Raw genomic sequence first — 24808 nt, 5'->3', positions numbered from 1 at the left:
GTGTGGAACACCCTGTGTTGATGGTCAGCAATTCCATCTGACAACAACTGAAGGCAAAATCATGGGGTCAGACTGAGAAAGTAAGTGATTTCATTGGCTTTTGCCAGCAACCACAATGTCCATGTCTAATTCACATCATATTCTTTTCCCTAATAGGTCCCCCCTGTCCTTCCACTGTTTAATTTGTTTTAAAGCTGGTGTACATCCCATTCTGCAAATAACCACTGAAAGGCGGCAGCAGGGGCTGATACTACCAACCAGCTCAAATACCAAACCAGCTCCTGAACTGTCCTTCAGACAGCTCACAATGGGCCTGAGTAGTACCTCTGGGTTTGCTCTTGGATTCACTAAAGTCAACTTCAAAGTTATTAACATTTCTGGCAAAAGATCAAGCTTTTTCTTCAAGACAGAAAGAGGTGACAGAAAACTGTGACAGACCAGTGGTTCTCAAAGCCTGAAGAAGCTACTCCTATCACCTTTTATTCCCTCTTCAAAGGATCCAGTACATAACGAGAACACTCCTGCAGCTCACTCTGGAAGTGAAGAAGGCCAACAACACCCCAGGCAGTGTTAACAGAAGCATGGTACGGGGAATGGATTATCCTCTTCTAGTTAGTACCTGTGAGACAACCTCTAGACACTGGATCCAGTTTTGGGCTCCTCTGGTACTGGAAAAACACCCATCATCTGGAATGGTCTCAGTGAGGAGCACTCACCCTGTGAGAAGCAGCTAAGGGACTGGGACTTGTTCAGCCTGGAGAAGAAATAGCTTTGGGGAGGACATACCAGAGCATCCTACCTGTAGCCCACTGTGAGGGGGTTTGAGAGGGGATGGAGCCAGGGGGTCACTGTGGTGCAAGGTGGGAGGATGACAGACATAATTTGAAACAAAGGAAATTCAGATTGCAGATAAAGAAAACCCTTCCGCCCCCGTGAGGGCAGGCAAGCAGCAGAGCAGGCTGCCCAAAAGGGTTGGCTCCATCCCTTTGAGGTTTTAAAGGCCCTGCTGAATAAAGCCCTAGCATCTGTGTCTGACTCCAAAGCTAATCCTGCCTTGAGCAGGTGGTTGGACCTCTTAAGATCCCTATGATCGTATACATAAAAATATATATACACACACCCCTTCCCTATAAAAAAACTATGAAATAATTTCTTGAAATATACAAAAAAGTATAGCAGAATTAAAATTTTATTGCAAGTGGCAGTCAGCTCAACAGTAAATAATAGTCAAAGTGGACTATTTTGCAAATGAGCAGATGGTAATTAGGCTGTTTTTGAATAAATATACAAATATTTTTGTCATCTCTGATGACAGAAAAAGTCTGCATCCCTTCAACTGAAAAACTTCAGAATTTCACACACTGAGTAAGATGCTGACTGTTGTTTCACCACAACCATGCCTGGAGCAGCCTTGGTTCAAAGGTATCATAGTAGCTGCAAACACACAGCATTGGAAAAGAGATTTATCACTTTCACTGGCTGCACACAAGGACAGGAATGTTCTTAAGATTCTTGAAAAAATAAGAAAGAACTAGGGAAAAAATGTCTAAATGAGTTTACCACTGTAAACTCTTCTCATCTGCCCTCAAAGCATTTGGCCACTGCGGCCATGCCCTTCCCAAGTGCCCTCTGTGGGTATCAGCACAGTTGGCCCCTGCCTCACTCTCCTCTCTGTACTCTCAGCTCCTCCACCTGTCTCCAGCAGCAATCTCCTCCAGAAAGATAACACAGCAGTCCCATCCTTTCTGCTGTGCTTAGAAGGCCAAAATAAGCAAAACGATTCTCCACCCCCACTACAACCTCTCCCTGTAAAGTTTTTCACCGGCTCCTGAACAGATTTCCCACATTTTCAAGGTGCTTTAGAGAACCAAAATGAGAACTGTATCTCCCAGAGGAGATGGAACAAGACCAAATTTGCTGCTGGCAGCCAAATAACACCACCTCTTCCTGCTTGAGGTGGTTTTCTGCAGAGATCTTTCTATCCCTACTAGCAGTCACTGAGGAAGTAAAGCTTTACCTCAGTGTCTTTTTTCTGTCCAGAGATCGAATGTAGCTGTCACAGCAATTTGCATAGATTTTCATATACAAGCAACACTTAGGTTACCAAATCAAAGCAAGGGGTACAAAGCTTCTCATGGGACAGCTCTCTAATCATACAGCAGATGCCCATAAACTCAACTGACTTAACATTTAAAAAGACTCACCCCAATCTGTCATTCCATGGTCAGAAGTTAAAATAAATGCAGTCTTTCCATCATTTCCATAGAAATCGTCAATCAGTGAAGCAATTTCTTTCACACCCTCATCAACTTGTTTAATATTCTCCTGGTATTCCCTTGAAAAATAGGAAAAAAATGTTACATTCAAGGTGGCTCTCACATTTGGTATAAAGCAAGTTATCCATGATCATAAAGCCCAGTCCTTCAAGTACAGACAGCTTTAAACTCAAATGAATATCAAGCTAAAAAAATCTTCCTAGATGTAAAATCTTTCCTGCTTTAAGTCTTACTGAGATATTAAGTCATTGCAGCACAGTCTGCAGATTACTGAAACCACAGTTTCAAACAGATTTGTATTTCAAATCTGACCTATCCTAGACATAAGACTATAATTTTACTACTCACAGCTGTCAGGCAAGTTAAGCAGAATGCCAAAACTAAGGAATTCTGGAAAACTCAAACACCTTAAAAGGTAAGTTGCAAAAATTGCTTTAAACTGGTAACTAAATACCAAAGAAAGATCTCACCAGGCGGCCAGTGTTTTGAGATGATTAATAGATCAGGACAGACCCTAGTTTTGTGGAATAGAGGCTAAATAAAAAATTTGTGTATTTTTAGAAAAAATGACCACGATTAACTTTCAGACAACTAATTTCTTATCTGTTGCTAAAGTCAATTTTAAAACTCTGTCTTCAAAACAATCATAATAAATGATCATTAGACATACAGCAAGTATGAACTTCAGAACGATGTAGGAAATCAGAGAATTTTAAAAGTATGCAGGCATCAAGAGAAAGATGTAAAATCCTGCAAAGCAGGATGTGAAGAAATGAAAAGGAAGTTCTCAAATAACGCACTTTAAGATGGACTGGTGATCAGAGCTGTTAATTGAAACCCTTCTCTTTGTTTAAGCGTAATAAGGAAAGCCAAAACATAACACCAGAATTTGCAGCCATTATTGCTGAGCTTACTGTTGTCCATAAACTCAACAATACCACTTCAGCAGTGGGGTATGTGAAAACTGTATCCATTTTATGTTTAAAACTGCATTTCCTACATATCCTTTAGATTATGTGTTGGCTATAACTAAGACAATCTGCTAAAAATCAGACTTGAGTACAGGAATATGACCAGGCATACTGTACAGAGCAAAAATCTGTCATTTCTGCAGATGGGACCTTAAAAACTAAAATAACCCCAAAAGTTCAGAATGTAGATAATCATGGTGACATATATGACCCCCAACACTACAAGCTGTGTTTCTGGTTTGATAAATTTCACTGTTAAAAAAGTTACTATACACATTTAAAACTAGTAAGAAAGATATACTTAATATCTCAACTACCTTGAGTTTGGCCGATGAGCATGTCCATTGGTGTCTATGCCTAGCAAATGCAGGAACAGAACCACTTTCTCTTCATTCAGTGCAGAGAACAATGTTTGATTACTTCTGGAAGAATTAAAGAAGCTCTGTATGGAATAAGCCATTAATATATTAATCTGAGTAAAATGAAAGAAGATAAGCATCTTATAAAAACTAAAACACTGCTGTTTCCATGTCAAAATGCTAGTAGTTATTAGAGTTTAAAAAGAGGAAAAATAATGACTTCCCAATTTACTGCTTGGAGGACAACTGCTATCAGTATGGTCATCCAAATTTTCAGCTTATCTAAGACAACATTTAAGTTGAGGTGTTCTTCTGTTGTTTGCGGGGCTTTTTTTCTTGGGTTTTTATCTGTTGGTTTGTTTTGGTTTTGTACAGGGTTTTTCTGAGTTTGCATAGGAAGAAATACATCATCCCTTCTTTGCTCCTGTATAAACAAATTGATGGACCATTCCTGAGACCATTTATGGCTCTATATTTCTACTGATTTACTGAATTTAAACTGGAAGCAAAGGTCTCAAATACACTTGCTTTGGAAGCAGGTTCTGCAGGACTGAGATACCAAGCTACAACTTGTTTGCAGAAACTAAATTAAAACAGAACAAAGCATGACGTGCTTTGCAAATACATAAACTACAGAACGCATATCTGCCTTGCACATGGCCTACTTAAGCATCCCTGAGGCAGATGCCATGGGAGGATTTTCCCCTCAGATTGAATGAGTCTTGACATGGCTATTCTGTGTTAGACCAGCCACATTACAGCAATGCAAAATGCAGGCAGACAGCTATTCCAGAATCAGCTCCTTAGTAACAGCACTCCCCAAGGAAACAAAGCTGGGTAGGGTTTTAGTTCAAAGAGCATCAGGAGAACCTTTCAGTACACTAACGTAAGTGGGAGTGTCTTTGAACTTCATGCAAGAGTCCAGGGAAAATGCTGGTAGAGGCAGGGAACCATTTCTGCCACCAAAGGACAGGGCAGTCCACCACACAGCTGTGATAATGATGGAGCTCTTAAAATCTAAAGCTCATACCTTGTGTAAACAAAAGTCACTGTACCCAGAGGAAGACCAAAGTGGCAATGAGGATATCACAGGGAGCTGTGCCAGGAAACCATGGCAGTATGCAATTCCACTTTTCTAACTCCCTGAGTACACACAAGCCGCACGGACTAATATTTGCATGCTCTCAGCTTCAGCTCTTGTCTAAACAAAATCATGACCAAAGTCCAGAGATATTTTAAATAAAGATACAAGAACGAAATCCAATTACATTAAATAGCAATATAATTATTTTTAAGGAGATTTTCATTTCCCACAGAGATCTGTCCACCTGCACGTATTTGACCACAGACTGAGGAAGCTTTCCAGAGCACACCAGTAATTTGCAGGATACAATAAAACTCTGTTTCCTTAATTTTAATTAAATAAAAGGAAATCAAAACAAAGTATATCAAAACAGACAAACAGGAAACTCCCAAAATTAAATCCTAAACTGTAGATCAATATTAGAAGGCACACGTTTTTCTATCACAGAAAGATTAAGCAAAAGAAACCATTCAGAGGAAGGCAAGGCCTGAGCTTCTCTTCTCCCACCAGACAAGTCCCTACAACATTCCAAAAGCATCCCACTTTCCCAGTCCCAGCCACCTCATAAGCCAGAGCAGCAGCAGTCGTAAGAGTTTGCCCAAATTCTGGCCAATTACAAACAAGATGACTAAAGGAAGATGAGTGCAACCTAAGATGCAATGTCTTTTCCCAGAGCAAACAGTAAACTTTATCCCATAAAACTTAAAAAAAAAATCATAAAAAACAACAGGAAGCTCATCACAAGGAGTGATGGCTGATAAAGGTGGTGAGTTGGCAAGCAGAATACCAAACACACTAAGGGCAAAAAACACTTCACCTTCCTCTGGATATTGCTAAACTGTTTGTCCAGAACTATCCTTGTATCTCCTGATAAAGGCCACTTCTTTTTGGTCCTCAGTGTTCACAAAACTTGAGTCCTACCTCTACTCAACACTAGTTTCCAACCCGTCACTATATTTTAACTATATCTTCCTGTCTCACTTTTTTATTTTTGCTTCCCTTTTATTTCCTCTATTCAGTAACATTACCTCCACTGTATACGTAAGCTGAATCTCACCAAGAAGTTTCAGGGACAGCAGTAAAGAACTAAGAGGCTGAGAGCACTCACTTTTTCCAGTCTCAAGGAAAAGCAGCTAAGGAGAGGTCCCATTGTTGCATACAACCATCTACCATGAGGGTGAAGGGAACCTCAATCCTCTGATGGAGCCAGACTGATCAGAGGGCCTCAGAGATGAGACAAGGGGAAACTCACAATTTGGAATGTGGGAAATTGCAGTAAGACAAAGAGACTTTTAAAAATTATTTGGTAAACCATAACTATAGCCAAATATTGGAACAGCTGCTTAAAAGGTTTGTCTGTAGATGCTCAAATCTTGACTGGGCAAGGCCTGAGCATGTTGCTGTAACTGAACCTCCTTCATGCAGAGAACTGGACTCGAAGACCACTACAGCTGCCTTCCAAACTTCTTTTTAAACGACTCTGGCAACTTTTGTTTGATTTTCTGGCAACTAACAACAAAATAATGCACTGGTTATAACTGATATGCAGGTTGATGAGATGAACAGTAAGTTCCACATTAAAACATTTACAGCAAGCTGTGAACTTAATTATAATGTAATACTAATTAAACTACTACAACAGAATTTTAGTTATGACTGTGTGAAATCTTGATCTAATCATCTCCCTCCTCAGATGGGAGAAAGCAAAGAAAAAATAAAGACTACTTAGAAGGTCTAAAAAATGATTTACGGATGTCTGAACAAAACATGAACTTGAAAATGTTAAACATCTAAGTAGTTGGGAACCTTTTGTTCCCTCAGAGTCTTCCATGGAAGCATGATTCTTTAGTAGAGCTGATAAACTGTTGCTGACTGCATGTACTAGAGAGACCAAACAAACTTTTTCCTTTCACAAAGCTCCTTAATCTAGGATAACTTAATTTAATTGGCTGCTTAAAGCTGTGCATATTGATTTGTGCTGATGGGAGAGTTGTAATAGTTACGCCAGTTTTCGGACGTAAAACAAAAGTACAAAGGCAGGACAAGGCAGGTTTAGATCCATCGAGCATGATCATGCACAAGACACCAACACATTTAAAAGAAATCAACCATTGTACTGTTAATGAGAGCAGAGCTATCTGCATTGAAATCCACTGGCACAAATCAACATCCGGTCACAGCACTGTCTGCAGAGCTTCAAAGTTTAACATAATTCAATTCTGGACTCCGTCCACTACCCTGCACAGAAGGGACAGTCTGAAGGCTTGGATGGCCTTTTTCCAGCAGAAAGGGGACAAAGGAAGAATGGAATACTGTGTTCAAAATGAGAAAAGAATAAATGAAAAAAACCCCACAATTTTTGGCCATCTGCATCTACATGTCCCTTTCAGTGAGAAGACATTAACTGAACATTTTGAGCATATTCTACCCTTTGATCATAATAAATTGTGGTTAGGCCATTACTGGAACTCATCTGCAAGACTGAGTTCCTGGAGTTTTAAACTTTTTACCCAAAAAGAATGAGTTGAATCTTCCAAAACTATTTTCCACTAATATTTTTAAAAATCAGAAATGCATCAAGAAAACCTTTTTTTTTCCCCATTAGTTGATCTAGATTCCCAGTATTTTGCTCCTAAGTTTCTTAGCACAGTCTCAAACTATGATTTAGGTAAAGGTTATTTAACTGAGAATCACTGAGCCACATCACAGTAGATTAAACTCCATTCCTTAATAATTTTAAATGCTTCTTAGAAAAACCCAACAAACATACCAAAAAAACCCCAAACAACCCAAAAACAAACAAAAAAACCCCCCAGTCAATCAATTCCATGCCCATGTGGAACTCCAAACAACTCCCAAGTTATTACTGCACATTAAAATTGCTGAGTTTTCATGCTGCTGAAGATAAAAAATCCATACAGCCTAGTCTATGGTATATTTTCTGTCCCTAGAAAGGGTTAGGATCACCTTGTATCACAAGGAGACATGACAAGAACTATCAAGTGTTTGTCTTGAACTATCAAGAGCTATCATTTTTCTTCTAGTCATGATTTACGCAAATATACAAATAAAAAATAGTCAGTTTCCCATCTCCTGACAAATTTACCAGTAGCTGGCATTTTTAAAGACAACAAGCAATTCGCACAAAAAGAGTGCCAGCACTAGCAGCCCAAACATGAATTAGCCATTCTTCATTTTATCCCCATTGTTTTTTGGGGCAGAAGAAGGTACAAGTGACCCTCACAATGCTTGGGACCAGCGGATTACACAGCAGAGAGGAAGTACATTTGGTGTCTTTTGCTTCCTAAAGAGACAGAAATCCAGGGACCACGTTGCCCAATATGAGTTAAACAATATATTGTTAAATACTCGAGATAAAACATAAAGGAGGAAAAAAAAGAGTAGGCAAAGCAAAATTTAGATTCCAGCATACTGCCATTCCTACGTATATATAATCTCACTAGCATAGCTGCAAGTTGTTCAAGCTATAATAGCAGAGTGACCTCGGTTTCAATAAGCCTCAAGTTTCACACTCCTGAAGCAATTGTTGATGTGTAGTTGAAGAGATGGTTAATGGAATGTGTGGCTTATGCCAGTCAATCAAGTCCTATCCATTCACAGTATGGAATTCTAGATGGGCAAAATAAGTCTTAAAAATAATGGTGCTGGCTCCAAGGAAAAAGTAATCAGTAATGACATGTATTTTAAATATATCATTACAGCTTGAAAGGATAAATGCCATTAGGTGTTCTGAAGCAAAAGAAAGGTAGTACCACCCTCACATACTTGTGCAGCTCCAAATGACAGCAGGGTGCAACTTCATGACAACAGCTATTCAAGTGTAACTGACAGCCTAATTTGATTTGTATTATTCATATGCATTACAACACACAACATGGCACAAGTGCACATTCAGGGAGAGGATGGCACTTAGAAAAAAACATCTTTTCACTTGCAAACTCAGAAAATCACTTCCTTTGAAAATTAGCAAACTACAATGAACTTTTGCACCCTATGTCACTGTTTAAAGCAGAACCACCCTTCACTTCCTGAATAGATGATGATTTGGTTTATTGATTTATTTTGTTTTATTTTTTGTTTGATTTGATTTATGCTGGTTAGCTATACTAATGCATACAGCCCAGAGACCTTGTGAAAAATGTTTTAAGTCTTAAACTCCATTAACACTGTTATGAAATCCAGAAAGTAACTCACTTAATTGCTTCAGTGATACAGATATTTATATACCAATGCCCACGACCAGCATTTCTTAACCCAGAATAAGTGAGGCAGCATGGAATAACATAAATATAGGAATTAATGAATAATCAGAAATCATGTGCCTTAGACTATTAACACTTATGGTGACAGTGTCACAGAAAACAACAGTCATGAACCAGCACTGACCCAAGTCAGCTGAGCACAGAACCACATCAACAAATTCTACAGCTCTATGGCCTACCCTGTCTCCATATCCTCGTCCCCCAAAACAAACTGTGATTCCTCTGGCAGCCACAGCATAGTGTGAACCACAGTGGAAAATTCGGAGCCAGCTACATCTATCAAGAAAAGCCACACTGAACTATTATAGTCAGGGTACAAGCTTGACAAAAAAAGTAAATAATATTGTCCATTTTGCTTTCATAAGGAAGACTTATCATTTCTGCCATGCTGCAATACCTGTTGTAAAGTCCTTAACTAATTGCATTCAAGATCTTAAAGGGGTCTGTAGTACTCCAAGACGGGTTTCACATTATAGGCAAACAAAACAAAGAAAAGCCAAGAATGTTTTTAAAGGGTACTTTTATTCATGTTAGTTTTTTAATTAGTATTGAATGACAAATACTTCCTTTAAGCATCCATTACACTTGTCATGAAAGTTGATTCAAGAAATTTTTACTTATGACCCCAAGTGATAGGTCTTTCAAAACTTTCTTACTTTCTAATTCTATGATAAAGCATTTACATGTTCTATGATAAAGTTAACATGCAACTGTGCTTTTTATAAACAGGTAGCACAAAAAGATTCTCTGCTTACCTTAACATGATCAAAAACCCATATGTCAAGCTTGGCTGCATCTTCTGCTCCAAAGTCTTCACTTTCTGCTGCATAACAAAATGTATAAACATGATCTCCAGTAGCACCTGCAGAAACAATATAGATAGCATACAAGATACAAGGTTTTTTGCTTTTCTCATAGTCAAAAATACTTTCATGCACAGGAGTACCAAGAATCTACCAAGAATGATGATCCTGAAAGAAGTCAAAGAAATTTTCTCCTTATTTTAAACTTTCCCATAATTAATCTTTTTTTGAAGCCTGGATACCATTTTACCTCATTAGCTTATCAGCACCTCAGAGGAATGAGGAACAATGTTATCCAGTATGCTCAGGCGAGGAAATAAAATATGGAAAAGCAGATAGGTGAAACCTAAACCCCAGTTTAAGCAAATTCAACAGAATTTGGTTTTGAAACAAAGAATTTCACTGAGAAACTTCCAACCAGGGAAGATACATATTCATAGTCTCATTTGAACACAGTTTTGGGGGCAGGCTGTTTAAGAAAAATATGCTCCGCTTTTGGTACTTCAATTGAATCATAGAAGACAATGCCTTATCAATGAGGTCTTTTCCACAGGAAAACATCATATATCACATATAACAAAGGCATCAGGAGGGTTACTGTATATCAATTCTAGCTATCAAAAGCCCAGGGGACAACTTCAGGGAGACAATATTCAAACTCTCCATCTTTTATAAAACAAGCATCCAAAACAGAAAAGGAGGAACTACTGGACTATGTTCAAGTCACAAAGTACAACACAAGGGCCACTGATGTGCAAACACATCATCTGGATAAGGTGACTTCATTATCTATTGACTGTCAAGGGAGCAGAGAAGGGAGCAGGCAGGGGGAAGACAAAGACTGTCAAGAAATTAAACTTCAGAAGTCCTGAAAAGATTTGAAGCTAGGTGAAGTTTAATTAAACAATTCAGTCAATGGCAGAGCTGTTACAGCTCAGGGGTGCCATTTATACTGTGACTATGTAAACTCCCAGAGGGGAAAATGTTCTTCGATCAGTTGATGGCCAGGGAGAATATATCTGATTTGCTGGATGTACAATTATATAGTGCAGTTCTGTAAGCTTCCAGGCTTGTGAATGAACTAACATCCTAGCATAAGGGAGCTACTTAGCCAAGATTATGTGGAAACCCACACAGAGGGTTGCAGGTATTTCAGGCCAGGAAGATGAAAGCTGGCACAGATTTTCTGGTGCAGCTCTCCCCTACACCCCGGAGATGTTACTACTACTTATAACACAGAACACTCACTGCAGTTCTCAGTCTAAAAGAAAAGAAAAAAAATACTGCCAGGCATTAAAAAGTGAATTCAGGAGCTCCAATTGGGGGATAAATCAGTTCAAAAGAAGAAACAAGTCCTGTCCATCACTGCCAGGATGACTGATAGTCTAAGAGGATAGAATGCTGTAGTGTTTTTCCACAGCGTCACAGCAAACCTGAGAAGTCCTTCCTTGAGAAGTGCCACACCAAAGAAGCCAAATGACAGCACACAGTTAGCAGACAAAGCAAAGGAACACATCTACCACTTACCCATTTCTAATTTCTACCAAAGCACTGCTATGAAGAGAAACAGTGGCAAAATGAAGTCATACCAGGAAAGTTTTGAAGTGGCTGCATAGCTTATAAAATAACTGTTTCTTTATTCTTTGGGGGTTTTTTAGTAAGAAATTCTATTACACAAAATTTTATGAAGTATTACTTTAGTTCTGTTGTTTGAGGGGGCAGGCAACAGTATGACAATGCTTTTTTAAAGTCTGGGAATGAGGAAGCAAAGATGGGATGGATAGGGAAGTAGAAGAAAGCTAGGGATGAAAACATCTTTTAGAGGCAAGCACAGAGCTCTGCTGGGTTTGATGATGCCATTACACTATGGGAAATAACTGGAGGTGCCAGAAACTTCCAAACAAGATACCACCTATCGCTTTTGCTCTCTTCTCTGCCACTATATCTCGGCATCAATATTCAAATATTAGGATCAGGGATCAAGTTACCACACTCTTACAATAAGATTTACGTCCCGCTGAAAGTTAATGTCTTGCTCTGGTAGGGGGCAGTTCCTGTGTCTGACAAGCCTGCCATGGGTCAGAGTCCAGACCAGCAGGAGAATTTGCTAGCAAATTTTGCAGGCACAAAAGAAGGGGAAAAAGAATAAATGCAGAAAGACAGTCAGACACTGAGCAGGACAGAGTGTGGCCATCAGAGAGCTGTCATCAAATCCAGCCATGCGAGGGATATGAGAAATTCTGCACTGTTTAACAACAAGGAACTAAACCAGAAGACAGAGAGGCCTGTCTGTCCAGAATAACCCTGACAATGGTTTTTCCCAGTTGTTCCCATGGTTTTGATGATACCCATCTTCATACTCAAGTTAAAAAAATGACCCTAGCCTTTCTGGAAGCTTCCAAAAAAGAGAGGGGAAGCCCACAAAGCAAATGGCAATCTGGGTGCAACAGACTAGTATCTTCTTCCCTTCAGAGAAGCAACAGTCTCAGCTCCTTTTTCAGCACTACATTTAATACTCTGGAATATACTCCAACCCCGACTGCTGACAGAACAGTACAGGGTTGGATTTTTCAGGTCAAACCTCAAATCCTGGCAAGTCTAGAAGAGAAACTCAAAGTTTTAAGGAGTACTCTGGAAACAAAATAGGCATTTTTAAACCACATTACTTTTAGATCATTTCAAGGTTATAATCTAAAAACATCATAGAAAATAAGTTTAAAATTAGCACTGTGAATTTGTGTATCTTAAGTGAGTTTAACTATTAGAAACAAATACCTTTTATTATTTTTATATACTCAAGATACAAACGTACTTCAGACATTTTCTCAGACTGAAATACTAATCACACAGTCATTAAAACTTTGACAAATTTAGATTTCACGTATACCTATTTTCATATTTTAAAAAATCTGTGAGCATTTTTCTTTACTTCCTTACAGGACTCTCAACTATTTTCTTGAAATATCTATTTTATTACAACAAAAGTACCAGGAAAAAATAGACAGTGACAGGAAACAAAGGATTTTCCTATCCTTCCCAAAACATGGCAGGTGTCATATAGTCTTTATGCAACATCCAATGCAAGTGGTGAAACATTAAAATTCAGAACATTTTGGCATGATAAAATATACACAAGAAGAGTCCTGCGGCCTCACTAATTTGCAACATGAAAAGAAAGGGGCACATGGCTTAATTTCTCTCTATGTCCTTCTTGGCTTTTTTGTAAAAGTAAAGGTAAAGAATGAACACTTGATTCCTTTCCCTTCTGTATTAGAAAACTTGGCCTCTTTGAAAGAAAGGGAACTCTTTTTCTAACTAAATGAAGTTAATCTGTCTTTCTATCATGAGAAACCATGATTCATGTTCTGACACAGCATCTCCTTCACAGATACATGGCTGCACTTTAACTTTGCCAACTTTGGGAAGTTTTCCTCCCCCCTGCAAAAGGAAGCTGCATTGTTGATATCACTCAGAACAAGCCATATAGAGAGTATTATCCTTGCACATCTCTTCAGATAACATCAAAGCTGCTCCCAAGTCCTCTGCTTATCATCTTACTCAAACAAAACCAGTAGAAGGACAGGGCTCTGGGAAATTCTTAAATTCCCCAAATATTTTCCCAAGAACATATTCCTAAAAACACAAATAATCTGTGCAAGGGCAGCTACCTTTCCCCTCTCCCCAGCCACCATCACACTATTTCTAAATACAAACGGCAATCTGAGGTCGTGGGAAATTACCATGAGATATTTTTACAGCTCATCATAAATTTATGAGGCTTAAGCAAAGAACAGAAAATAGGGGCGTGGGGGGGAATGTCAGGATGTGAGGGGGAAGACACATGAGTTCAGAAAAAGTTCAAGAATCATCATGAGAAAGATGATGTATATTTTTTCTAAACCAATGTTACATTCCACTCCTCCCCTGCCTACCCCATTTTTCTTATTTGTCAATACCAATGCCTAGAGCAGAGCAGCAGCATATGCCCTTAGCTTGTCCCCTTTCACTTCAGTCTGTTTATTCTGAGATTATGTGAAAGGGTGTATATGCACTCATTCTTCCCAGAAAACAATATTAAACTTGGAGAACCTTTAAACGTTTGAAGTGTCGCTCAGCAATCTCTGCATGCTCAAACACCAATTGCATTGGGCTGACAAGACTTTAACAAACTGCACACCACGGGCAATAGACCTCAGCTTCAGGAATAGTACCAGGAAGTTCTTGCATTCAGTTCTTCCCCTACATACTAATGTTCTGAGTAGAAGTAGGATAACCCACAATACGCTACTTCTCCAGCTCCGACACTGAAAAAGCATGGCTGCAGTTCTATCTCCCAACTCACTGGGAGCTGCAGACATACAAAGAAAAATCCCAGCCACAGGCTTGCAAAACAAGAGCTTCAAACCTCAACAAAAAAAAAAACACTAGGTCCTTATAACTAAAGGTGTGTTTCTTTAGTATACTGACAGAATTAGCTAAGGTCTATTTAAATTAATGAGTAATAAATAGGGATATCCTCATCAAAAGCTTGCTTCCTTTCCTCCACTCCATCTTCATTTCACAAACTAGAAATCAAGTATACAGAAATACACAAACTGAAAATACTCACCTTCTTCTCTAACTCAAAAAATCTAAGTCTCTCTTTTACTACCTGACTGTGTGTTAAAGATTCATAAAATTAAGTCTTACCTTTTGCAAACATTGGCAAAATATCTGGGCTTCCCCAGCTCCAGGTATATTTACTTTCATTGAAAACAGAGTCAAATTCTACTGGATTCTCCTTCCATCCTGTTAAATAAATATTTAAATAAGCATTTAAATGGCATTGCCAGAAGCTCTCACTGACTGTTAAAATTGATAGTCCATGCAAAATGTTGTAGGGTTTTTTTATAAGTTTCCCCTATATTATTTCACAATGAACTCCAATTTGTGAATCTTGATTTTAATTCCATTTCAACATCTGTTATAATTAGCTCCCCGTTCATTGAGAAGTTAACCGAATACCTAGGCCAATCTCATTATGCAGGGTTTCAAACAGGCAAAGCACACAGCTGGTTTACCTTCTAAACAGCTAAAATTTTCCTGAATTCTGCATCTCCTGTTGTCTGAACTCAGCTCTTGGCATTTCGGGCAGTAAGGTACACACCTGTACATTTTCAGAAGTCATGTCACACTTCCTCACAATAAAACCTTCAAGATTTTCTGTTTCCACGAAAAGGCAATTGACAGAAATAGAGAGATGCTCTTAACTAGGTATTCCTGCCCATCCTGCATTTGTAGTGGTTGTCAGAAGGAAGAACCTTTTCATTAGGAACATGGACAAGACCAAGTAATTCCTCTCGCCTTCCCTGTCCAAAACCAACACACATGACTAGTGTTGAGGCCGGTAAACGTCGGGGAAAGCAGAGGAGCGCACAAAAGACCAAGTCAGTAATTTGAAGGGTTGTTCCATATAATTAAGCCCCAAGCACTCAGTAACAGCTCTGGACAAAACACATGCTTGGGGCTTCTGCTTTATTTTGGTCTCCAACTCAAGCCAGCAATGGTTCAGCTGAGATACTGCAGCTCATTTCTTGTTTGAAACATCTACTTAGCCATACCCTAGAGTATCCCAAATGATAATTGAAAACTCTGTTACATGAAGAGGTGAGGCCGTAAGATACTTCTGCTTTTAGGCTCAGGGTGCTAAATTCAACCATGTTACAAAATATTAATTTATGTAAGCTATTTTCCTAGCTATCAATATTAGAAGTAGGAAATCCATCCAAAATTACTGTTTTCTAAATGATCTTGGCATATAAACTACAATGCAGGTATTTATCAATAATCACCCAGAAGCCCAGCACATCACTGAAACACCTTACTTTGGAGGACAACATTCAAAGCTTTAGGACCAGCTTACCTTTAGCAACTGCACTGACATCTTCATAAAATCCAGCTATAAGTGCCACGTGCCCCGGCCTGGATTCTGTTGGGACCCGAGTGTGAGAGATTCCCCAGCTGCCATTATTCTCTAGAATACTCCTGAAAACAGGATTCAAGGCAGTTAACGTTCATGACTTGTTGAACTACAACAAATTGCAGATAAAACGAGTGACCGGTAGACGTGAGGCAGGAAATGAAAAAAAAAACCCCTAGACTAAAATAGATTTTCACCACCACCTGCTGTGCAGTAAAACAAGCAGAAGATTAACCTGCAAGTAGTTCTATATTATAACACTGCACAGAGAACATTACTATTGTGGCCCATCAGCACTGCAAACAGATGAGTTCAGCTGGTGTTCTAATACATTTAAAATTAACATACTGGTTTTTTCTGCTCCCTTCCTCTTTAGCTTCCTTTTTTTTCCCCAACAGATTGTTTCTGCCTGGCGTTACTCTTCTTTGTTCTTTCCATTTAGTCTGAAAGTGTCTAGTTCAATCTTATCTTACTCTTTAAATACACTCCATTATAATTAGCTCTTGTGACCAGGTCTGCTTTTATCTGTGCTGAATCTTGGAAGAAACACCAAGAGAATTCGAACCCCACATAAATCTAAGGTGAAAATAATCTTGGCAACAAGAAGAAATTTAAGTAAACCTTGCATCTTTTTCAATTACACTGAAGGAGAATACCTGCTCACCATATACACAGAAATACACCAAGTGTCTAGGGTTTATACATATACAATAAATAGTTACAACAGATAAAAAGCAAAGAAAACAGAGGACAAAGCCCAAGCATAAGAAACAGCCTCATAAACTATTCTCATCTGCCTAAGATCTGAACAGCTGGAGCCTGTCAGGAAGCAAGACGTGAGCATTACCATACGCTGTTTTCTTGTCTCCACCTTCTGGAAAGAGAAAGATTCACTGCTCGCTGTCAGAGCAAGAGGAGAAAGAAAACAAAACACAACAGGACATATCTTACAGTGACTTTTAGGAAAAACCAGCAGAATCTTCTGAACACATTCAAAGCAGTTTTTAACAGTCAAGTTACCAGGAAATTATAATTTTGTTGTTCATGATATCAGCTACCAAATTTGCTATGTTTATGTGTTTTAGCCCAAGTAAATTGTAAGTTCATGCCTTTAAACACCCTAAAACTTCAGGCTCCACTCCAAGCTTGCAGCATTCACTGTTTGTTTGTTGGGGGTTTTTTAAACTCATTTTAGACCTCACATTCTCAGACTTACTTGAAAGTTCACAGAACTACCTGGAATAGCCCAAATATTACAGTGTATAAAAGCATATAGAGACACAGCACTCTAACATGTTATTCCTAACTCTCATCTCAGCTAGGAGATACAGTAAGTCGTACTGAAAAAATTCATTTGAAAAAGAATTTATGTATTATTTAAAGCGGTTTCTTATTTTTCTCACTATAGGCTGATCAGGACTGTATTGCACTAACAGTCATGGAAGACTTAAAACAAAAATAAAACACTTGCAGCTCTCCTCAGACTTCATTGTAACAACAGGTAGGAAATTGTTTTAATTAGAATTGGATTTCTTTTGAATTGGAAAGTAATTCTTTACCTTTGTTTGTCAAAAGTAGGATGACTTCAGGATCTGAAGTCAACAACATCACACACCAGGCAGAAAAAATGACATATAAAGATGTCATTTACCCATTCAAAATTCATTTAGATGAATACTTTGAATGACTTTAAGGCCTTTTACTCATAAGAACCACTGAAAAAAATTAATTTCCATGACAGTATAAACATTAGCTGCCCAAAACAACAATGGTTAGTATTAATATGATATAGTAATATGGCTGAAACATGACAGGCAAAGAAGAAAACATCTTCCCTGAAATCACCATTGCAGCAATTCAGGTCACTTACTGGCCCTCACAGCTGTGACAACACTGCTGAAAACCAGATTTTTCAAGGATATGTACTTGGTGTATATGTATTATCCAACAATCTGCTTCAAGCCTAATGGATATTCATATTTAATTCCACGTACCTACTAAAACTTTGTTTCTTTTAATAGCACATTGCTTCAAGAATGGTTCTTGCTCATTTAAAAATAATCTTTCCTTATTAACAATGCAGTAGTTCCCAAAGTATTCCACTTGGATAAGACTAGTAATCTGGCTGCAATGCTGCCCACTACTATAAAGTGGCTAAGGGACTAAACACTTGGAATTTAGGAATGAACATGCAAAAAAGTAAACTTCATATTAAATTGCATATGCTTTGAGTTAGTATTATTGAAAAAGGAATGTTCAGACAGCAGTAACTTGGCAGAATAAAGAAGGAAATAATTCCAGAAACTAACATCTGATCTTGTCATTCCCTTTATGAAGTTAACTCATGGAAGTTGTGTAGCTCAAAGAAAAGGTTCAGGGACAAAACACTGAGCCTGCTGCTTTGAAATTGTGGCAGCTCATGTAACAGATCTGAAGATATGCTCTGGGCTGCCTGAACCCCCCACATTTCAGAAGGCATGACATGCTGCATGTTTTTTTCTTTTCATCATCTCTCGCATACACATGCTCACACACATATGTACTTCTTATGCAGAATCAGGGATGAGAGAAATACAGACAGCACTTCCCACCTCTGCTCACATTTTCTTCCACTTGGTGACCTACCAGCATCTTTGCTTGCTACAAGGTAGTTCTTCCTCTTCATTCACTCATGTACTTTCAGCACAGGTGACAATGCTTTATTTCTACAGATTTTGAAATAGAAAGTCCCCAACTCCACAGACAAGGTAAAGCAGAGACAGCAAAAGTCCCAATTTTCCAGCAGTAGACAAGCTAATACATGGTTTAACTTTTTTCTAGATTGGCATGATAATGCTGAATGGCTGAAACTTAAAAACTCAAATCATTTAGTGAAAAAAATACCCATTATACCTCTTCCCTGGCCACTACTCACCACTGCTCCTAGCATTCACACCTTGATGGTGTTGGTTGGTGATGCAAAAGACCAACAGTTTTACTGCTAAGAAAAGAAACTGCTCTGGAGTAAGTGTGAAGTCCACTACTAGAAGACGATGTAGTAAACTCAAATTGATGTGGCAGACAGCACCTCATAAAAACAGTAACAGCAGCAGCAGTAGGTATGAGCAAGCCCATATGGGCTGGCAAGCCCCGTAGCAAGGAGTCCTCACATTTCTGTACTACTTTTGCAGTAGTGGACTGCAAAAACCCTAAGAGCTTCAGATGACTGATTATCTGGGCTTGCTCTGATATTCAAGCCAGATCAATTCTACCACCACATGAAAGTAGTCTTATTTAATACCGCCTCTTTTTTTCAGTCTAGGAAATTAATTCTTATGATCAAGTAATTATCTTGATATAAGGAAACAGGGAAAGTTAATGAAAATTGGTTCTAAGCACACAAGGATATGACTTTCAACACTTTTTTAGCAGGATTACTTTTTCACAGCCTTAAACTAAATCATTCCTTTAAGCAATTAGACACACACTGTAGAGAGCACAAGGAAGGCAGCAGGGTCATGCAGACAGGAAGGGTGGAACAAAGAGGAAGTGGCAGCCTCCTGTTAGATCCATTCAGGACATCTCTTTTAATCACTCCTTAAAAAGTTTCATCAGTAGCTTAGAATTAGAAGACAAGAAGTTAATGAACTACTACTCTTAAACTGAGCATCCAGGAAGCAGTTTAAATTAGCGACTGCCAGGCTTCAGAATTGATACCACGCTGACGTGAATGGAGAAAGTTCACTCCCCTCTCAGTTACCGGCCATCTGTAGTGTTCAGGGGACAATATGGACTCAATTTACACTGTCCCAGTTTTAGTAGCTTTCCTGACAAGGGATACCAGCCAAGCTCACACATTTCTGCACAGTGTAGCTCTTCAAAGTTTGTTACTTCAAAGGCAGAGGGAAGGCAGCACTCAAGCCACCACAGTTGTCATTGTTCTTCTTGTTCTTTTCTCAGTGTTACCTAGAGCTGCCTCCAGAAGCTAAACCTTGTGGCTCAGTAGAGTTTTGGACTTACCGCAGGTAAGGTGCCCGGGGTGTGCCATTGCTGTTTAACTCATACAGAGAATCTGCTCGCAGACCATCAGCAACAAAAAGCACAAGACGTTTGGCCGGAGGCGGCAGTGGAGTCTGTTGAGGAGTCATTCCATGGACGAGGGGAGAGCTGAAGTAGATGTCAAAAATGGAGACCAAGAACACACAATGCACAAGGAGCCCTGCAAGTATGAAGACTGGTATATCCATGGCAGCAGCCGGCTGGCAAAGGCAAAGTCCAACACTAAGAGAGAGCAAGAAACCTAAAGTTAGGCAGATGAGACATCAGAATCAATATTTATTTCATTTGTTATGGAATGGCAGTACAAAAATCACAGTCATCACTCAGAATCCAGAATCAATTTCTGTTTCCAACAAGCTTTTTCCCCCAGAACTTCTGGTCAGAGCCACTGCATGACTAATTCAGAGTTTCAGATAATCATTATGTCTCAGCAACTCATCTCCGGTGTTTAGGGGTTTATTAGATGGCTTCAAAAGATCACTGAATCAAGCCATTTGTTTTGTGAGCTACATCAGCGACAGAAGACTCAGACAATGCAATGTCTCCGTGAACACACTACCCTCTACTGGTTGGTTGCACGACAGAGTTGAAGTCTGTTCAGGCAAATGCAAGCCAGACAGCTAAAGAAAGCCATCCTATAACAAACATCCATCCAACACTGCTTTTTTTTCTTCTCCAAGTTTGCCATCAAATCTGGGCTCATTATACTCTGCCTAGAAACTGAAACCTTCTTTTAAAAGAGCAAAGATGCTGTGCTGAGCACAGAATGCTATTCCCTTTCTAAAACAAGTGACAGAAGCGCAACAGCTGGAGAATCATGTCTCACAAATAATTATATTCCCTTTTTGAATGCTTTTTTCCCCCCGCCCTGTCATCCTCTGATGCCATGTTAGAGATACAAATATGCTTAATAACAGGTATGCTGGAAAATGTCCGTTTTTGCCAAGTGTGCTGTGGGGATCATGTGATGACTCCTGGAGATAAATATGAATATTGGCTGAGGTAAGTGTGGGACCTGAGCCTGCATGAGGCTCAGTTCTGACAAAAGACTTAGTGCTGTCCAAGTTTCTAACTTAGTTATTGAAATATTAGCTAATTATCCACCTTAACCAAACACCATCTCCATTCATCAATTAAGAAACAGATGTTCTTAACAGCCTGGAAGGTTCAGACTACCTACATAAATACGCAGCTCTCTCTAAAAGAAACAGGTTGTTTAAGAATCTAGTTAGTGCTTCTAAATGACTATATGTATATATATATATATATATTATGTTTATCTTGTTACTTTCAGAATTCCAGTAGCTGAACAGACACAGGCAGCTACCATATGGTAAACCTACCACTCTTATCAAGTAAGGATAAAAGGCTTCACTACCACATAACCTTAACTCTGATCAAAACTTTGAAAGGTGTTTTTTAAAATAAAAAACTTAAAGGGCCAGGAAAACCAGAGGAAGAAAAAGAAACACACTAAAAAAAAATATTTAAAAGATAATACATATTATTACTTACTAATCCAAAGAAAATTCAGATCTGCATGCAACTTAACCATAACTTCCAATTCCACCCATTTTCCTTACTGAAACACAGATACAACAACTCCAACTCTAATCTGAAACATTACTATAGCAATTTCTCATTTTAAAGATTTGGAGAGAAAACCACATTAAAAAACGGAGATAACAAAATACAACATCTCAAAGAGACATGTAGCAGTCACATTTAAATGAACAAACAAAAACTTTTTGTTAGTCGGGAACTTACATGCTTTTATGCCTACAAGTGAGATTCCAAGAGATTTGGCATACCTGTAAACATCAGTTTGCTTATTTTTTATTTTTAAGTATTCAGAGTTCCTGCATCAGTTTAATATATGAAATCACAATCACAGAAATACCACTAAATTCAGTGCCAGAGCTCATTTTATTCAGTTTTATTTTCCATAGGGCTTTTTCTTTTGATGCAGTTGTGCTTGATAAGAGAATCCGAACTACTCACGCCTTAAACTGATGAGACGGAACACCCTACTAAACAAAGCAGTTACTTCTATCAGATACTTGTTGCATGCTCCCAGTGCTACAAAAAATTCTATAGCTTAGCATATTCTACGTTGTTCTAATTAAAGTATTAGTAACCTAATCTGTTTTCCGCACTAGCTAATTCTCTTTGCTTTAATTCTCCCCAGGCCTCAGTCTTTGCTCACAGAAAAAAAGAGCTCAATCAACACAATTCAAATGTAATGCTTAGACTGTAGTATCTATAGAATTAGTGAGAAAAGAAAAAAAGAAAAAGATACTTTCTTTTGCAACCACAGTTTGACTACATTACACTAAACTATTTATCTGGGCCCAACACATCCAACTGCTCAACATCATCACATGGTTTCCAGACAGGCAGCTCCCAAAGCACCTGCTCCTGCCACATCCCTCACAGCCGCTCCTTCTGCCTGTACCTTAGCTTACACTGCTCCTTGAATGCAGGACTTTGTGTGTCACCACTGTGACACAACATTGTGAAAAGTATTCTGTCCTCAAGCTTACAAATACTTTCTCACAGGTACAGAGGCTTTGGAAAGCTCCTAATTGCACTCAGCTGAATGCAAATTTCTCTATAGAGCCTGGTGCTTGACTGTTCAAGACAAAAACACGAAAGGCATGGAAATAACAAGGATAACAATTTCAATAACAATTTCTTCCTCACAAGAAAAAAAATAACCAGGATAAAAGGAAAAAGTGGATTAAGCACTAGCTTATAGGAAAAACCAAAAGCCACAGCCTGTCGAGAGAAGAAAAATTGAAAGGTATTAAGCACACACACTTTTGAGGATGAGGAGCCATATCTAAGTATTTATGACTAGTGCCAAAATATCTCTGCCCTCAGGTGCTTGGCCATCAAAAATGTGGATAAACAAACTGTCACTTGAAAATACATCTTACATCTTTCTGTCAAGAAAACTTAAGCCAAGGATATCTCAATATTTTTGTGTCCTATGATATTTTTGCAGGCAACCCCTTAGCAAGTGATTTAGTGCAGCACCTTCCACAGCCCTTATTTTCACAGGGCAAAACACAAGCTTTGCTCAAATTCTGACTGCATTACTCTGCTTTATTCTGTTAAGTCATTGCCTATCACACCAAGAAGAAAGAAAGAAGCTCTCAGTCTTGTAGATAAGAGAAGCATCTTGCAGCCTATTTGCCACATGTCATTTCTTACTGCCCACCCAAACACATCACTTGTTACAAAAGAATCCTAATACAGTTCAGACAGCCAAATCAGCTCCTTTACAGCCTCAGCCCAACAAGTAAGCAATATATCAGACTCCAATTTCTTCCTTTCTTTCTACATTTTTCACCTTCTGTCACCATCTCCTAAACCAAATACAGAACCAATGATGATACTGTCCAACCCCCAGTATGTCAGACCTTAAACTATTCCAATAAAATATTTTTGTTCAAACAATTTGGAGTCAAAAACACAAGCTGGGGTGTATTCTTAAACAAAGACCCTTCTCAGATCCTTAACAGGAAAGTACTAAAGATCCACCAGGCTACTCACTGCCCGTTAAATTCGAGTTGTTCACATGAACAAACGGAGCAAGTAGAAAATGAGCAGTGCCCAGGTGATGCCAGGGGCTCCAGAAGACTTCAGAGCTTCTCACTTCATTGAATGCTGTACACAAGCAGAGAAGAGAGTGAGAAGATGCAGGGGAGCTATCAATCTGAGAGACAGCAAGGCAGAACCAGCAGACACCTTTCTTAAAGTCTAGGAGATTAAAGAAAGAAAAGTAGCAAGGACCTTCTGACTGCAATTAATTACTTTTCCAGAATAAAGTGACACGTGCAGATCAGAGAAGGATTTTTTTGGTGGTTCTTTCCCCTCACTCTGAATTCTCAGGGAGAAGGTTAAGCTCCCAGCTGGTGGCAAATGGGATGAAAAGACTCTTTCTTTCTTTGTATTCACACATATCAAAACAATACCAAAAAATCGTGCTATTAGCTACAAGTTCCTCACCAGCAGCCATGTCAGTGCAAAGACTAAAACACCCAGACTGTGAGGGTGGCAGGGGAGCAAGACAGCTGCAATGTGCCACGCAAGCCCAAACCTTCTTCCCATGAGCTTTTCCCTCTTTTCAAGTTCATCTGTAATTTGCTGACAAGACTGCTTTTTTTAAAACCTTCTTTTTGACTCATGCCATAGAAGCTACATCCACAGCACACCAGGCTGGACCAGGTCCCTCAACAATTAACAGGAAAGCTGACATAATTAAATGCAGCACTCATTTTCCCCAAGTAATCTACATCTAAGTTGCATTGCCTCTGAAGTTACAATCTCTCAGCATTATTTATAAGGCAACGAAAACCATACCTCTACTGCAACACAATATAGTTCTTCATTAGAAATGTAACATTTCCCTTTTATATTTTTCTTTCTCCAAATATGCAATAAAACATGCACAAAATACTGCATGGAATATGCCCCATTGGCAGGAATATTTTCTTAAGGACAACGAAGTGTCAAAACAAGGAGCTCAAGGTACATTAGTCATTTCTTTTAGAGGGACCATGCTTCACTAATACTGTCAAGTCTGTTGATTAAGATGAATAAAATCCATTGGAAATGCATTTTCAATAAGCATCAATGGCCTTGGTAAGTATCTTTTACAGAAAAAAGAAATAGACAAGAATGTCTGCTGTGCTTCTGACTGACTAATATTTTTCAACTAAACAGTGTTGTGTATTTTGTAATTTAACTGTCAAAGTGGTGACTGTACAATTTGTCCACACATAAAAAATTATCCTTTTTCTTAGGGCAGAGAAGCAAATAGAAGTTGGGTGGTCTGACAGTACTTTGAATGGTATGGCAGCTATACAACATCTAAGATGGTGTTAGTAGTCCGTACCCTATTCTTTTATTAATTCAGATTTTTAAAGAGATACACTAGTCAGGAAATGCACTCAAATCTTTCCTGCTGTCACAGCCCATGCACCTATTGACTGCACAAGGCTGGAATTTATACAAGAGACTTACCAGC

General features: G+C 38.8%; 1 protein-coding gene across 1 annotated transcript in view; it reads right to left on the bottom strand.

The window, feature by feature from the left end:
- The window catches only part of PIGN (phosphatidylinositol glycan anchor biosynthesis class N), a 109604-nt gene that overhangs the window by 76096 nt on the left and 8700 nt on the right, over positions 1–24808 (bottom strand). The window contains exons 2-7 of the mRNA XM_032117172.1: positions 19735–19995; positions 15679–15800; positions 14466–14564; positions 9729–9835; positions 3565–3689; positions 2205–2335 (exon numbers count right to left, since the gene is read on the bottom strand). Coding sequence (XP_031973063.1) covers positions 2205–2335; positions 3565–3689; positions 9729–9835; positions 14466–14564; positions 15679–15800; positions 19735–19961 — 811 coding nt within the window. The 5' untranslated portion in view covers positions 19962–19995. The remainder of the gene's footprint in view (positions 1–2204; positions 2336–3564; positions 3690–9728; positions 9836–14465; positions 14565–15678; positions 15801–19734; positions 19996–24808) is intronic.

This window comes from Corvus moneduloides, chromosome 1 (genome assembly GCF_009650955.1).
Source record: "Corvus moneduloides isolate bCorMon1 chromosome 1, bCorMon1.pri, whole genome shotgun sequence".
Lineage (NCBI taxonomy): Eukaryota > Metazoa > Chordata > Aves > Passeriformes > Corvidae > Corvus > Corvus moneduloides.
Note: the sequence above shows the minus strand (reverse complement) of the source record. Positions and strands in the feature narration are given on the sequence as shown.